This window comes from Trypanosoma rangeli (genome assembly GCF_003719475.1).
Source record: "Trypanosoma rangeli strain AM80 chromosome Unknown Tra_15.4_contig_00061, whole genome shotgun sequence".
Taxonomy (NCBI): domain Eukaryota; phylum Euglenozoa; class Kinetoplastea; order Trypanosomatida; family Trypanosomatidae; genus Trypanosoma; species Trypanosoma rangeli.
This window is the reverse complement of record NW_021705805.1, coordinates 53,645-68,076: the sequence shown is the minus strand read 5'-3', so window position 1 is coordinate 68,076 and position 14,432 is coordinate 53,645. Positions and strand designations below refer to the sequence as shown.

The window sequence follows — 14,432 nt, the reverse complement described above, 5'->3', positions numbered from 1 at the left end:
ACTACATGCATGGAGCCCATATATGGTTGCGCCTACTCTAACCTTCATCGTTCCTCAACAAAATCATCACAAGTGGTAACACATGGCTCAAAATTCCCCAACTGGCACCTTCTTCCGTGTCAACTCCCTTGCTGTAGCAAATCCCCATAACACGTTCCCATGATCATCTCACGCCCATCCCCCAACCCGCCATGGCCCGCAAGCATGGAATCACTCAAAGCACGGAGCTCACCGTATGATAAAGCATACCTCTGGCGCTTTAGAAAAACAATTGCGCATACACATGCATATATATACATACAAGTATATGCACCAGCAAGCAGTATCCGGTAATTACAATAAATTTCAATACAAAGCCCTCCACATAAAGTCATGATGCGTGTAGCCGCCTTACAGCACTCAGCCACACATACAAAAAAAAAGAGGAAAAGTAAAGGCATTAGTCAGGAGAAGGCGCCACTGAGCCTTCTGCATCAAGAAGAGCATCGAGCACGGTTCATGAAGTGCACTCTCACACTACCGCACCAATGATTCGAGAAAGGGGTGAAGTAAAATTGCCTTCTTCTATGTACAGCTGTAGTTGATGTCATCCCAGAAGAGCGCCAGAGAATGGGAATATGGTAGTAGCAACACATAAACTCGGTATTTACTGTGCGAGTGCAAGTGTAGCCGCAAGTGGCCCTTTGTTGCCAGGACGAGACGCAAGGACGCGGCTCCGTTAGTGTGCCAGCCGCTCTGAGAGCGGCATGGGGGTCCTTCTACGATACTATTCGGGGATTATTAGTGCTGTTTTATTTTTATTATTACTATGTCTTCTTGGTTGTTATATTGGGTGTTTGTACGTTCCTCTTTTGAATCTAATATATATATATATATAATGTTCCCCCTTTTCCCATCTTTTTTTCACCTTTGGGTAGAGGTTCCTCATAGTTTAGGTTTGTGTGTGTGTGCCTATTTTGGGGGGATGGCGTTGTGTTGCTCATCTGTAGATGTGTATGGTGTGCTGGTTGTCGCGCTTATTCTTGGGGATGGGACCAATGCCTTGTTTTTACCAAACGTTCATCCGAGGTTTTTATTTTTTTTTTGGAGGGATGAAATTGTTACAATTCAGGTGAATGTATTGACCTCTGTACGAGCCTATCCAAACTATGACTATTACAATGTTTTACCATGCGCCGTCCCAGTGTACCTGTGGAAGGGGAGGTGGGTGGCATTGGTGGAGTGCTTATGGGAGATCGTATACAATCTACTCCGTACGAAAATAGTAGTGTATTTAATGATGTTACGTGTGAAGAAATCTGTGAAAGAGAAATAGAGAGCAAAAAGCTCACTGCTTTTTTTGTTTGTTTGTTAGAGTTATTTAAGCAAAATACCGCATTAATTTGATTCTAGATGGGCTGCCACTGGCTGAGATCAATGAGAAAAATGAATACGACATTGGAATCCTTCTTGGCTACGTAATTCGTGGCATTATGTTCATTAATAACCACATACACTTTACGATCAAGTATTCTTTGGAGGAAGTAAGGAATGCCAATGGGGATTCTATGCACAAATACCGGATCTTGTCATTTGTGGGTAAGTCATATTCTTTGGAGAATCTTTCTGAAACTGCATGTAAAGCGTCATGGAAAGAGAAAAAATATGAATCCTTCGCATCCTCTGCAAGTGATAACTGATTGTATTGTGTGGAGTTATGGTGTGTCAAGGGTTCGAACTGAGGATCCGTGGTTATCCAGATGGGATATATATATACCTAATTATTTATGGGCAGAATAATCTTTGTTATTCAATTATGAGCTATACACTCTTTGTTGTGTTTTGTGTAGTTTTTTATTGCGGCATTTATGGCTCGTGTTGTTGGACGAGACCTAAGCAAAGTGAGTGGTATTGATATTGAAGAAAGTGATACCCTGGGGTACACAGGATGGGAATTGCTAAATTGTGATGTTTTTCACCCCCATTACATGGGGGCTTCTGGCCTGTTTTACTGGAACTGAGATGAAGCTCATAGGTATGGCCTCTACTGTGCTTGTTTTTGCATTTTTAGGGGGGTTTTCTCTGCAAATTCGCGGTAGCCCATTTACGGTGCTTTTAGTTTGTTTCGCATTTTTGGGCTCGTATGCTGTGTATACATCAGCAAGGCCACTGAAACTGTGGAACATGAAAAAGTGGAGGTACATTTTTGCTGCTGGAACACGTATTTTTGGAATGATTTTTGGGATTTTTTTTCGTGATGAATTTTATGTTGTGGCCACAATCAAGTAGTCTCTTTGTTCCACTGTTATTATTAACTGCTGTTGTGGGAATGTGGCTCCTTATCAGTGTTATGTTGGTATTTATTGGCGCCGTAATGAGATTTGGAAGACGTACAGTAATGGTTTCATCAATGCATAGCCAGATACCACGTTATGTGCATTTATAACCTTGGTATAAAAGAAAGATAGTTGTTTTGTTTTCAGGGATCCTCTCTTTTCTGGCCGTTTTTATGGATATGTACTTTATTCTTGAATCCCTCTGGTTTAATAAATATTATGACGTTTTTAGTTTATTACTTCTTGTTGCTGTAATTTTCATTTTGACTATATTGGAGGTGGCGATACTCATGATTTATACCTATCGGTATGTGCGGAAGATTATCGCTGGTGGTGGAGAGCCTTTTGTACAGGAGCAAGTTCAGTTTTTTTTTCTATTGTGTTTTTTATGCCATTGTGGGAAATTTTGATCTACATGATTTTTTCCCTGTGATAATGTAATTGGGATATATTGACCGTGTTGAGTTTTCTATTTGTTGTGGCAGACAGTGTCATGGGCTTTATTGCTTGATTTTTTTGTCTGTACTCTACATGTATCGATTCTCCAAGGCGGACTAAGGAAAAGAAGCGGGGGAAAAGAGGAGTTCAGGAAGGAGCCCTGTGTAATACTAATATTACTTTGTTTTCTGATGCAAAGATGATATCTATCAAATACATGATACAGGCGTATGCAGAATATCCTTTCTGATTACTTACTTACTTTGCTTTCTTCTTTTTATCACCATTTTTTTCCTGTGGTTTTTGTTGTAATCACATTGTTGTTGTTTTGTTCTTGCTGCGTGGATATGTACGTTTTGTGGCCCAATTCAGTTTGAAGAAACATCTTTGTTTACGCTTTTGTGTCTACTTTATTATCTTATAAAAGCTCGTATTTCAAGGAATGCAGGATTATTTGAGGGAGATTGAAGGTACATTGGCCAGGAAAAAAGAAAGAAAAAGTACCTTGTTGTACCAATTATCCAAACATAATGCTGAACAAGAACGTCTTTTGCGGCTGGGGGTGCGTAGCCTCCCAACGAATCCTCATGACGTTAGCGATGTCAAAGTTGTTAAGTATGTTCTTTTTAAATTGAATCGGGATCTTGCGGATAAAATTGCTAGATTGCGTGATCCACAACTGCTTAGTATCGAAACTCATGGAGAAGTTGTTGTCCGATCTAAAAATGACGAAGTTAACCACCTTATTGCCAGAAAAAATCCTTGGGAAAGACGATTGGCAGCACTTACGGGGAAAGGCCATAAAATGACATCATCTAGAAAACTATACTTCGGTTGTGCAAAGGAGCTTCCAGAGGCTCAAGTTGACATGGATAAGGGTGTGAACGGATATACCGTCGATGCATTGGATGAACCAGAGTCAGAGTCAGAGTCAGAGTCCTCAGATTCACAGTCTTCTCAAGGTTTGTCATCTTATTCCAGCAATGCCTACTTGAAACAGCTTGCATCATGTGAATCCGAGATTTTTTTGTCTGAGGTTGAAAAAAAGGCAGAACTTAGGTTAAGACTTGATTATGAAGAAAATAATGGGGGAATGTGTCTGAAAAGGGGGCGTGAGGGCAACTCTGTGTATTTTGTAGATGTAGATCTCCCTTCTGAAGACGAGTTTCGACGTGGGCTTCTGGATGCAAAAAGAGAAATGCTACAAAAGCGGCTACAAGCTCTAAAAAAATAAAGTTTTGATTGACATTATTGTTAGGTAATGTGTGTGTGTTGTTTTTTTTTAGCTGACTGAAAAAAATACTCTTTCTGTTTTTGCCTTTATTGGTTTTGTTGACTTTCTTTCTCTGCATCCTCAACGTTTATTTGTCATACAATTTATATTTGTTTTTCTTTGTCAATACCAGGAATCAATCGGTTTTTTAAAACCAGAAGAAAGATTAAACTATGACTGGCCTAGCTTTGCGACGAAAACGATCTCGAAGTCTACCATTGCAAAAACGGTCATTGGAAGTAGTCGCCGCTTTCAAAGGCGACGGCGGTGTCTGTGGTGCAGCGCATCCTGAAACGCCTCTCTCAGGCGAGCAAGGCAGTGGAACACCTCATGATCCTTTTCGATTGCCTTTGCAGCATGAGCCTAATGAAAGTGGGTGCCACCATTGCATCACAAAACGTTGCTTTTGTGTTGTTCTTGATCGTGTCTTGAATGGTGTTTACAGTAACCTGAGCTGTAAACGCATCACAGAAGTTGCGGGTTCACGCCATTTATGCGCAAAGTCACTTCTCCCGACCTTTGTCTCTCGAATGATACGCCTGATGGAAATAACTTCTGACGATACATTTTATGACCTTGGGTGCGGCAACGGATCCGTTCTGTTTCAAGTGGCTTTCCTTACAGGTGCTCGGTGCGTGGGAATCGAGATTAGTGAGCACAACGCCAGTGTTGCAAAAGCTGCGTGGGATATACTTAAGCCAGAATTGGAGTCTATTTCCGGAAGAACGATGCCCGATGTGAAAATAGTAGCTGTAGATATGACAAAAGTACTTGCTGATAAGACAATGTTCAATGAAGAAAGGGGGAGAACGGCAATACTACTATCCAATCTCTTGTTTCCAAAATCATTGACGCACTATCTTTCAGAGCGGCTTCGTCATGTTCCACGTGGGACGCGAATTCTATGCTTTGATGATCTCTATCCACATAGCCGTTCCGTCGCTGCGATTCGTGATCCGGAAGCCTTTGAAATTTTTTCCATGACGGATTACCGCTGGCAGGAGCTTAGTGTGGAGTGGTGCACAATGGATGGACCGTTTTACATTCACCGACGAAATTGAATACCACGTGAACCCGTGTTGAACGGAAGGAGTGAAATTTAATTTGATCTTTCTTTGCGTGCGTGTGTGTGTATGTGTGTCGACGTTGTACAGCATTGTATCCCTGCAGTTTGTCCGTGTAGCATGTTCATACAACGCCTCAAGGGCCATAGAATGCTTTTGTTTTGATGCCATATATATAGTTGTTGTTTTTCCAGCTTCTTCATTAGGGTCTCAGAAATCATGTTGTTGATCTCCCATGTATCCAGGATGACTGGATTGTGCCTTCACCTGCTACGGCAAGGAGGGGAACAAACGCAAAAGGAAGCTACGGCGCTTTATTAAAAACTGGTGGGCCTTTTTCCTTGCATTTGTTGCAGGTGCCTTTGTCCGCAAGCCAGGGCGTAGGTGTGGATTTGCAGTTCGTGCAGTCAAAAAGTTCTGTGGAATTTGTGTGTGTTTAAAGATATGTTTATAGTTGGTGTGGCAGCTCGAGGACTTGCAGACTTTGGTGTTTCACGAATGGGGGATCTTTCAGGCAGGCGTTGAGAAGATTCTTCTGTATTCTAAAGCATCTTCACGGCCTTTTTAGGGAACCTTCGGGAGAGAGGGTAGAAGCGGTGGAGGGTTTCCTTTATTGCTTGCTGGCCATGGGGGGCAGGCCATTGTTGGGTCACCCCTCAAGAGCGTGGTGACCACTACCTATATGCGTTCAGACGGGGGAATATTTCCTGTTGTGTTTGGCGGGGTGATGTGACAGCTTGGATGGCAAAGTGACGGCCCCCCTGTTTTGTCGTCAGGGTCAGATATAAGAACACAAGGGGAAAATAGTTTATTATTATTATTAATAATAATTGGATATTCCTTCTGACTGTGTACGTTGAGGTTGCAAACTGCTCCACTGCAAGGATCTTGCTCTCTCTTTTACTTGTATTCCACAAGATTCATTTCTTTACAGCTATGAACTGCGTTGAGTGACTGGAAAAGCGTGTGTCTTTTGTACACCACGAGCCGCAACTCGAATCTTGAGCGCATCCACTACTGCAAGGGCTACCTGGAGGGGCCCGGCGTCATGTGCACGCTGGTCCACAACCCCGACAAGACGAAGACGAACCTGTGGGCGACGCTGCTGGGTGAGGGAAGCATCATTTTCTTCGGCAACAGCGACGTGGTGTCAGTGGACGGGAAAAAGTGGGGCAGTGACCCGTTGACGCTGACGGAGAGGGACGGGAAGTTGTACGGGTGCGGCACGTCCGACATGAAGGGCGTCATCGCCGTTTGCATGTCGCTGACTCCCGAGCTGCTGAAGATGGAGCGTGCGAAGCTGATCGACGACGCATTGACGTACGACGAGGATGTTAGCTGCCTCAGTGGGAAGGTTCTGGCACAATTCCTGCGGGACCACAACATCAAGGCGGGCGGCTGCATCATTGGGGAGCCAATCTCTAATCAATTGGTTTTGGCGCGCAAAGGGACACGTTCATATTGAATTACTTCACATGGCAAAGCCGCGTATTTGTCGTTTGGGCTGGCAAAAGGGGTGCTGTAACGCCGTCAATTATGCAGCGAAGCTCATTGTGAAGATAAATGACATTGCGGAGGACGTCAAAGTTTATGGGCTGCAGGATAATTTCTTTGGTGCCCCTTTTCCGACCATGTTAACAAATGTGCTTCAAGGCTGTAACGCCCTGAATATGGTTCCTTTGAAGTGTGATTTTTTTTTTTTTTTGCGAAATGGGATGCATACTGGCAGCTCGGGCTGATGAGATTGAAGGAAGGATAAAGGCGCACACAAATGGCATACTTGTTCCGGCCGCAAAGAAGGTGTTTAAGGGTGCCCATATTGAACTGAAGCGCCTGTGCAACGCTTCTTTTTTTGAACTTATCAATGAAAAGAAATTGTTTACTATTTTCCTGCTTCGCCTTATCAAGGACTCCGCAACGCGTAAAGTAGTCTGTGGCACTGAGGGGGGTCAATATCAGGGAATAGGTGTGCTGCTGGTGGTTGTCTGTGGTCCTGGCTCTATCTTGCAGGCACATAAAGCGAATGAATTTGTCGTCTTGGAACAGCTTAAAGGATGCGTCAGTATTGTCCGTGCTGTTGCCCGCGGCGACGGGACTCTGGCTTCTCCACATCTGTAGGAATGCTAACAGGGATAGGCGAGTCTGTGTTGCATAATTTGTTTTTATGGGCGCACGGTATTGCTAAAAAACGAAGAATGAAAACGGATGGGGTAGCATTTTTATTTTATTATTTTTTTGTGTGTAATTTGCTTTAAAAGGGAGAAGGAAAGATGTGGCTATTTTTTTTTTTTTATGTTGTGTTGTTAATGGGGGTGCAAGGCGCTTTACACTTGAGAGATCCTCTGCGGTAAATGTCAAGTATGACATAATATACAGGGATAGAATTACGGTGCATGGGTATTAAGGTGCCAGCACAAAAAAAAAGGAAAATGCACCGTAGTTAACGGCTCAGAGAATGCGGGTTTTTCTTCCACATGTTGTCTTCAAACGACTACTTGGTTTCTTCTTTTTGTGACCCTGTTTGGTTTTTTATCTTAATATGTTCTTTGCTTTCTTACGTTCTCGGTATGGGTGCTATCGCCTTTGGTATCCTCTATAGTCATGCAGGAAGAGCTTCCAGAGTGCTTCTGTGTTGTTTCACAGCAAAAGGCTTTTGGGTCCGATACTATTGAGGCGGCGCTGAAGGAAATTCATGCATTTGTGTTTGGGAAGCGCCAGGAAAACGTGGAAGAGTCATCACCTTTTGAACTGATAAAAGCATGTGAGTCGGCGGTGGAGAAGGTGGGAGGACGGCTGGGAAAAAGGAATCCTGTGGGCATGGCCCTTCTATCCATGGGGGTGGTGATCGTTGAGATAATGGCACGTCTAACTCGAATTTTGTTCTGGGGCATTCTCGCACCTTCCGAATTATCTTTGCCACGTAGGCGGAAAATGATTGAAGAGTACGGTGAGGAATTGGAGGAGGTGCTTCTGCCGCGTTTCTTTTTGAAGCTCTCAGCGAGTCCCACAATTCTGCGAGATGTTCTGCTGAGAGCCCCGTGGGAGGCCTTTTTGCGTCGGTATGGTACAGAGAGCACGCCTTCAGGGGAGAGCCGGGACGTAGTCCCGGCTGAAGTAGCGTCTGTTCTCAGTAGCCTTAGGGTGAACTTTGGGTGTGACTTCCTCATCCACGTTCGTCTCCAAGCTGCATTGGCGGGCTCACATCTGGTGGTGGATAACACTGCCGCTGAAGCCAACGCCTTTACTGTGACTACTGCATGTGACTCTAGCCGCAGCCTCTCAACGCTTGTGGAGGCAGTAGGTGGTGATACTAAAACTACAGGACGTGACAAAACTATTTATCCCTTCGGCGCCAAAACTTGCCATCCTCCTTCCGTCCTCAGTACGAGTGTGCCCCACGCTAGTTTGCGGGAAGGCAAGATGGATCGAAGATCTTTTTTGTCGTCCGTGAAGCAATCGCAGGGAAATTGCTTGGTGCATTCCCACCACCGTTTGCCTGCTTACAAGCTGACAAGAAGGCGGGTGGTGATGCGGGCGGGGTCAGGTGCGGGGAATACGTCTGTAGATTGCTCTACCAGCGGGGCCAACCCCTATTCGTCGGCTTCTGACAACGACCACGCTTCCGCGGAGGAGCAAGACGGCGACGCAGAGGTTTTAGCACCGGAGACCCCGGTAAAGAAAAGAGTGCGAAAAGACAAAGGCGTTGTGCCTCCATCACCCTCACGCCCCACGCATGAGGGGATGGCTCGCTTATTCGACTCATAGCTGACGGAGCTGAAATGACGGTGGTTGTAATATTTCTTCTATTTTATCTTTCTTTTTCTCATTCTATCCATCCCTTCTTCCTTTTCAGTGGGGTGGGGTGGGGGATAGTTATGTCCGCCAGAGCGAGCGCCTTAGTTACTGTTATAAATGCACAGCACAAGGTATCAGAACAAACTCGTTTTATTCACGCAGTTCCGCATTGTTTGTTTGTTTTCTGTTTTTTTTTTTATTATTATTGTTATTTTGCCTTTTTAGTCGCCACCCTTCTACTAAAAGCTGCGCGCCTAGTGGAGGGAGGATTGCGGGAAAATGGACATGCGTGGTCTGGCTCACTTTATCCAGGACGTGCGGAAAGCCACAAGTAGCCTGACTGAAGAAAAGAAGCGTGTCGACCTGGAATTAGTTAAGATCCGTTCAAAGTTTCGCAACGCGGCGGCAATGAGCACGTATGAAAGGAAAAAATATGTCTGCAAGTTGATGTTTATCGCAATGCTTGGGTACCCCGTAGAATTTGGCCACATGGAAGGGGTAAAGCTTCTGGCATTAACATCCCCGGCAGAGAAACTGATCGGCTACCTTTCTGTTACCGTGTTTCTGCACGAGAATCACGCGCTGTTGAAGTTAGCTACACATATGATTTACAAGGACCTTCTGTCAGAGCAGGAGTTTAATATGAACTTGGCACTGACGGCGATTGCCAATACGGGTGGGAAGGATTTTGCGGAGGTATTGTCTTCAGACGTCAAAGGTATTCTCTTGAATGATCGTTGGAATGTGCATATTCGCAAGAAGGCGGTGCTGACGTACTTGCGCATATATAGAAAGTATCCCGCTGTTGTGGACCTCGCTGAAGTGGTCCCGGCTGTGACTGAACTTCTTCATAGTCCGCTGTTTGGAATGAGTGGTTGCGCCGCACTCTTTCTTACGGGGTGCCTTAATGAGGACAATTTTCATCTCTTTCGCTTCGTACCCGATCGAGTCATTGGACTCCTTGGAAAGATCATACTGGCAAAGCAAACGGAACCGGGATATGTATACTATGGGGTCCCTGCACCGTGGTTGCAGGCAATGGCCATACGCCTTCTTCGTAAATTTCCCGTTCCTACAGATACCGTGCTGAAGGAAAATATTCTTCTTGTTTTGCGGATGATTGTGCAGGCGACAGATAGAGTGTTGCGGGACGCGCAAGCCCAACAGAAACAAAAGGGAACTATGAATCGTGTGAGTGCTATGAATGCTGTGTTTTTTGAAGTGATTTCTCTTGTCATTGAGTGGGACATAGATACCCGGCTTTATAGTGACTGTCTGGATGTCCTCAGTGGGTTCGTGACGGAAAAGAAGGAATCAAACTTGCGTTATTTGGGTTTTAGTTTACTGTCAAAATTGTCTTCGTCTAAGAGGTCATACAACGAATACAGGACGTACTGTAGCCAGTACCAACCGCAGGTGGTTGTGGCTCTTCATGACCCGGACGTTTCCATCCGCACGAAGGCGTTGGACATCAGCGTGAACATGTGCGACGATGCGACCGCCACAGAGGTCATTGAAGAACTTCTTTCGTACCTCCCCATCGCGGATGGCGTCTTCAAGGAGAATCTTGTGCTTGCCATTTCCCGCCTGGCTGAGGTGCATTGCGTCGATTACGGGTGGTACGTTGACGTTATTCTCTCCATGCTCTCCCAGGCTGGCAGACTCACTCCGCAACATATAATTTGTCGTGTAGTGCACGTTATCATCAATCACCCGTACGTTCAGAAAAGGGCAGCCACAACGTTGTTTAACCTGTTGAAGGGGCACAAAACTGTTCCTGAAGTCCTGTTGCGTGTTGCAGCTATTGTTCTGGGTGAATTTGGGTACCAAATCGCCCTGAATGCGGAAAGTACACCCCTCATGCAGGTGAAAGTCCTTCAAAATTACCTCAGCGACGCCTCGGAGGAGACGCAAAGTATCATGCTAAGCACATTTGTCAAGCTTTACAACTACTACGACATTACGGTACGTGAAAAGATACTGAGCATACTGTATCAGTACAGAAGTAGCTTCAACGTTGAGCTGCAGCAACGCGCCATGGAGTACGTCGGACTCGTCGAGCTGGGCAACGATGAACTGCTGCAGAAGGTGTTGGAGCCTTTGCCAAGTTTCGGCGAGGATGAGTTTTCTCTCGTGCTGCGTGGGCGCTTCCAGCGAGAGGCGGTGCTTGTGGAAGCGGTGTCGAGCGGCTCTCGCGGGGAACCTGAAATTGCAGTTGCCCCAATGGCAAATGAAGTGTCTAATAAAACGGCCGGCTCTAATTTCTTAGTATTTAATCATGATGCGGCCTTAAGGCCTGGTAGTAAAGCAGATGTAGACTTGGGGGCCTTGTTTACCGTCACCTCAGCAGCGCAATTGGAAGGCATGACAAGAGAAAATGAACTGGCGCGGCAACGCTTCATTTTTCTACTGCAGGCAGCGTCAGGTGTCCTCTACTCGGATGAAGCTGTGGAACTGCATTGTGAGCAGCAGTACCGTGGGGCCGATGCACGTGTGACGATGACCGTTCGAAACAAGCTGACAGTGGAAGAGTTGGAGAATGTACTTGTAGAAATCACCGGTGTAGATGTTGGATTGCTGCTGCAATCTAGGAACGACCGCGGAGACATCACTTCTGGGGGGGTTTTGCGCGTGGAGTTTGCTGCCAGGTCGCGGGCACCGTATGGCGAGGCCCCTACCGTACGTCTCTCGTACAGGCGAGCGGAGGGCCACACCACTCAGATGAAGGTGCTTGCCCTGCCCATTGTGACCACACGGTTTTTGACTCCGTATGATGAGAAGGATGAGGCATCGTACGAGACGCTGTGCAAAGAAATGAATTCTCTTTCTGCCACCACCCGACACCTCTCCGCAGGATGTGTCGCGCAAAAAGATTTCATTGCAGAGGTACTAACCAGGATGGGGTTCCGCGTCATGCATGCCGTAGGTGGCACGGAGTGGAAAGCCATGGCGGCCCACGCTACCCAATCTCATGGTGTGCTTTGTTATGACCCCGTGGTGGTGAACGTGTTCGCCGCTGGCGCTGGAGAATTGGCCGCAAAAGTCATTGCCAAAAGTTCCGTTCTCCGCGCTGTCATCGTGGATGTTCTGGAGCAAAGTTTGCTTGGTAGCGTACGGAAGGAACTTGACGAGAAGACGAGTGTGTCGGGAGATACTTTGGCCTCTTTATTCCCATGAGGTTTGCTTCATTTTGCTTCCACTCACACTTCCTCTCTCCCTCTCGCTCGCTCGCCCCGCCTGCTGTTAATCATCAGCGCATATTTCACGTTTGCACCGCTGACCTCTCTTCCTAGTCATTTGCCTGCGATGCCAATAAAAACCGTGACTCTCAACTTTTGTTGTTGTTTTTATTACTTTTCCATTTATTTCATATATATATATATATATATATATATATATATATTTTAAATCTTGGCATCAGGTAATCATGGCAGGGAAGCGAGCTCATCCCATCAAACGGGATTGGTACTGGAACCACAACGATCGCTTTGAGATTTGGCATAGTCTCGACTGGCCTTCCGTTCGTCGCGGGCGCCAAATCTTCACGGAGGTTTTTGCACCATGTCATCCCTTGGGTCGTATGACCTTCGCACACTTCCAGGCATTCATGACTCGAGAGGAGATTAAGCAGCTGGCCTCGCAATATGAGGTGATTGACTCCGAGCCAGATGTCGAGGGTGTGCTGAACCCGCGCCCAGGCAAGCCGACGGACACGCTTCCCGTGCCGTTTCCAAACCAGCGTGCCGCCCAATTTGCGAACAATGGTTCCGAGCCACCGGATTTGCAGCACTCGGTTTTCGGTAAGGAAGGTGGGGCAGATTACATCTTTTCCCTCATTACAGGCTACAACTGGGGTAACGGCGAGCTTTTGGAGATTCCTCCATTTGCCCCTGAACTGAAGCCTGGGCAGTTCTGGAATCCGTACTTTAAGGATTGTTGCCTCTCCATGCCCCCACCCCTCTCGGACGGAATGGTGGACTACGAGGATGGTACTCCGGCGACGATAAGCCAAATGGCAAAGGATGTGGTAAATTTCCTGCGCTGGTCCGCCGAGTCCGAGTACGATGACCGGCGCGTTATGTTTTGGAAGACGTTCACAACGCTCGGTCTTGTGAACTGCATCCTGCTGCACTATGGACAGAAGAACACCAACTGGCGCATTTACGGCCGCACCACATTCCGCTACTGGAAGAAACCGTGGTAGTTGAGGGAGTGCGTTTGTCTCTAGGAGGGTCGGGGGAGGCCGTCAATTTGTACCTTGAACGGCAAGGTGTAGGGATGAAGAAGAAACAGAAAAAAAAAAGCAGGAAGGACTAGGGTAGTGGATTGAAGTGTGAACAGAAGAGGAAGGAGCATAGGAAGCTTGATGAAATATGGTACATTTTGGCGTATGTTGAACTGTCTTTAGGAGGAATAGAAAGTAGGGGAGGGATAGCAGCGGTATATATTCATTCGACTGAAGTGTGTTAACTTCTTCTTTGTTTTGTTTTTCTTTGTTGTGTTCTTCCTTCCATTTTACTTCGCTTCTTTTGTTGTTGTTGCGACGGCTCGTGCGTGAACGCACAGAAGGGGTCGACTCCACCTTGAAGCTGCCTCTGCAGAAGCAACGGAACATAACTTGACATCGCCTCGTTGTTGTTGTTCTTTTGCTTCTCCTTATTTATCGTTTTTTTTTGTTGTTTTTTTTGTGTATTGTCGCTGTGGGTCTTCTTGCAGGGCGTAGCGGGAAATGCTTCGCCCAACATTCATTGGGCGCATCTCTGTGACGCTTGTCGCGCTGAAGCGCGGCGGAAAGCCCTCGGACACACCCGACTATAAGCAAGTGTACCTCCCGTACGACGTGGCCCCAACCCCAGTAGAACTGGAGCGGGAACGAAAAAAACTCCAGCACGCCTACTACGGTCGCATGGAACATCGCAAGTTGATTCCAGTGAAGGAGGTCCCACTAAATGTCTACACGTACGGGAAGGAGGGCATGTCGCTCCCCATTTCAATTTTCAAGGACCAGCAGGACCCCGTCATTGGCCCTGAATGGACGTACCCTGGCATCTATGAGAACAAGTTGGCAGCTCAGCACTGGTACACCGAAGAGCTTTTCAGCAAGGAAACTCATAACACTTTTGAATCTCCGTGGCAAAAGCAAATTCTTGAGAATCAAGTGAAGCGGCGTATGGCGAAGGTCTCTTTTCGAATGCGGCAGGTTAATATGAAGGCGGTGGATTTGTTCCAGAAGGAACGAGGATCGGGGAAAAGAGGGGCTGTCGGTGGTGCAGGGGCGGCGGAGAAGGGAAAAGCCGCGGCGAAGAAAAAGTGACCACCTGCGTTGTTGTTGTTTTTTTTTCCCTCCCGTTTTCCCTTTTTTGTTTTGAAGGCCTGTTTCGACGTCCTGCATCTGCTTTATGGGGGCGCTGCTGCTGCTGCCGTGCGTGAGTTTTCCTCCTCCATTCTTTCTCTTACAGGGGATGATGAAACCGCTTCAGCCATGTATGGTACATTGTGTTCTTTCCTCTTGCGGTTTTTATTGGTTTGCCGGTTTCTTCCTTTTTT

At 46.4% G+C, this 14,432-nt stretch overlaps 10 protein-coding genes across 10 annotated transcripts, besides 7 other annotated features; all 10 read left to right on the top strand.

Moving 5' to 3' along the window:
* Window positions 1-776: 776 nt before the first annotated feature.
* Window positions 777-830: a microsatellite.
* Window positions 831-860: 30 nt separating this feature from the next.
* Window positions 861-877: a microsatellite.
* An 87-nt stretch (window positions 878-964) lies between these two features.
* Window positions 965-1,315, top strand: TraAM80_02637 (putative endosomal integral membrane protein; the record flags this gene model as incomplete). Its single annotated transcript, XM_029379636.1, has 1 exon — window positions 965-1,315. The coding sequence occupies one exon, from the start codon at window positions 965-967 to the stop codon at window positions 1,313-1,315; it is 351 nt and encodes a 116-aa protein (XP_029240558.1).
* A 495-nt stretch (window positions 1,316-1,810) lies between these two features.
* Window positions 1,811-1,839: a sequence feature (A-rich).
* A 108-nt stretch (window positions 1,840-1,947) lies between these two features.
* On the top strand, window positions 1,948-2,268 carry TraAM80_02636 (putative endosomal integral membrane protein; the record flags this gene model as incomplete). Its single annotated transcript, XM_029379635.1, has 1 exon — window positions 1,948-2,268. One exon carries the CDS (start codon window positions 1,948-1,950, stop codon window positions 2,266-2,268), a length of 321 nt encoding a protein of 106 aa, XP_029240557.1.
* Window positions 2,269-3,195: 927 nt separating this feature from the next.
* Window positions 3,196-3,987, top strand: TraAM80_02635 (pre-mRNA-splicing factor ISY1; the record flags this gene model as incomplete). Its single annotated transcript, XM_029379634.1, has 1 exon — window positions 3,196-3,987. The coding sequence occupies one exon, from the start codon at window positions 3,196-3,198 to the stop codon at window positions 3,985-3,987; it is 792 nt and encodes a 263-aa protein (XP_029240556.1).
* Window positions 3,988-4,199: 212 nt separating this feature from the next.
* On the top strand, window positions 4,200-5,087 carry TraAM80_02634 (histone-lysine N-methyltransferase; the record flags this gene model as incomplete). The annotated part of the gene is made up of 1 exon (XM_029379633.1): window positions 4,200-5,087. The coding sequence occupies one exon, from the start codon at window positions 4,200-4,202 to the stop codon at window positions 5,085-5,087; it is 888 nt and encodes a 295-aa protein (XP_029240555.1).
* Window positions 5,088-5,142: 55 nt separating this feature from the next.
* Window positions 5,143-5,167: a microsatellite.
* A 971-nt stretch (window positions 5,168-6,138) lies between these two features.
* On the top strand, window positions 6,139-6,555 carry TraAM80_02633 (glutamamyl carboxypeptidase; the record flags this gene model as incomplete). Its single annotated transcript, XM_029379632.1, has 1 exon — window positions 6,139-6,555. One exon carries the CDS (start codon window positions 6,139-6,141, stop codon window positions 6,553-6,555), a length of 417 nt encoding a protein of 138 aa, XP_029240554.1.
* A 245-nt stretch (window positions 6,556-6,800) lies between these two features.
* On the top strand, window positions 6,801-7,208 carry TraAM80_02632 (glutamamyl carboxypeptidase; the record flags this gene model as incomplete). The annotated part of the gene is made up of 1 exon (XM_029379631.1): window positions 6,801-7,208. One exon carries the CDS (start codon window positions 6,801-6,803, stop codon window positions 7,206-7,208), a length of 408 nt encoding a protein of 135 aa, XP_029240553.1.
* Window positions 7,209-7,691: 483 nt separating this feature from the next.
* Window positions 7,692-8,855, top strand: TraAM80_02631 (uncharacterized protein; the record flags this gene model as incomplete). The annotated part of the gene is made up of 1 exon (XM_029379630.1): window positions 7,692-8,855. One exon carries the CDS (start codon window positions 7,692-7,694, stop codon window positions 8,853-8,855), a length of 1,164 nt encoding a protein of 387 aa, XP_029240552.1.
* Window positions 8,856-9,062: 207 nt separating this feature from the next.
* Window positions 9,063-9,098: a microsatellite.
* A 66-nt stretch (window positions 9,099-9,164) lies between these two features.
* Window positions 9,165-12,062, top strand: TraAM80_02630 (alpha-adaptin-like protein; the record flags this gene model as incomplete). Its single annotated transcript, XM_029379629.1, has 1 exon — window positions 9,165-12,062. The coding sequence occupies one exon, from the start codon at window positions 9,165-9,167 to the stop codon at window positions 12,060-12,062; it is 2,898 nt and encodes a 965-aa protein (XP_029240551.1).
* Window positions 12,063-12,254: 192 nt separating this feature from the next.
* Window positions 12,255-12,288: a microsatellite.
* A 24-nt stretch (window positions 12,289-12,312) lies between these two features.
* Window positions 12,313-13,089, top strand: TraAM80_02629 (cytochrome c1, heme protein, mitochondrial precursor; the record flags this gene model as incomplete). The annotated part of the gene is made up of 1 exon (XM_029379628.1): window positions 12,313-13,089. One exon carries the CDS (start codon window positions 12,313-12,315, stop codon window positions 13,087-13,089), a length of 777 nt encoding a protein of 258 aa, XP_029240550.1.
* A 427-nt stretch (window positions 13,090-13,516) lies between these two features.
* Window positions 13,517-13,598: a microsatellite.
* A 16-nt stretch (window positions 13,599-13,614) lies between these two features.
* On the top strand, window positions 13,615-14,199 carry TraAM80_02628 (uncharacterized protein; the record flags this gene model as incomplete). Its single annotated transcript, XM_029379627.1, has 1 exon — window positions 13,615-14,199. One exon carries the CDS (start codon window positions 13,615-13,617, stop codon window positions 14,197-14,199), a length of 585 nt encoding a protein of 194 aa, XP_029240549.1.
* Window positions 14,200-14,432: the final 233 nt, after the last annotated feature.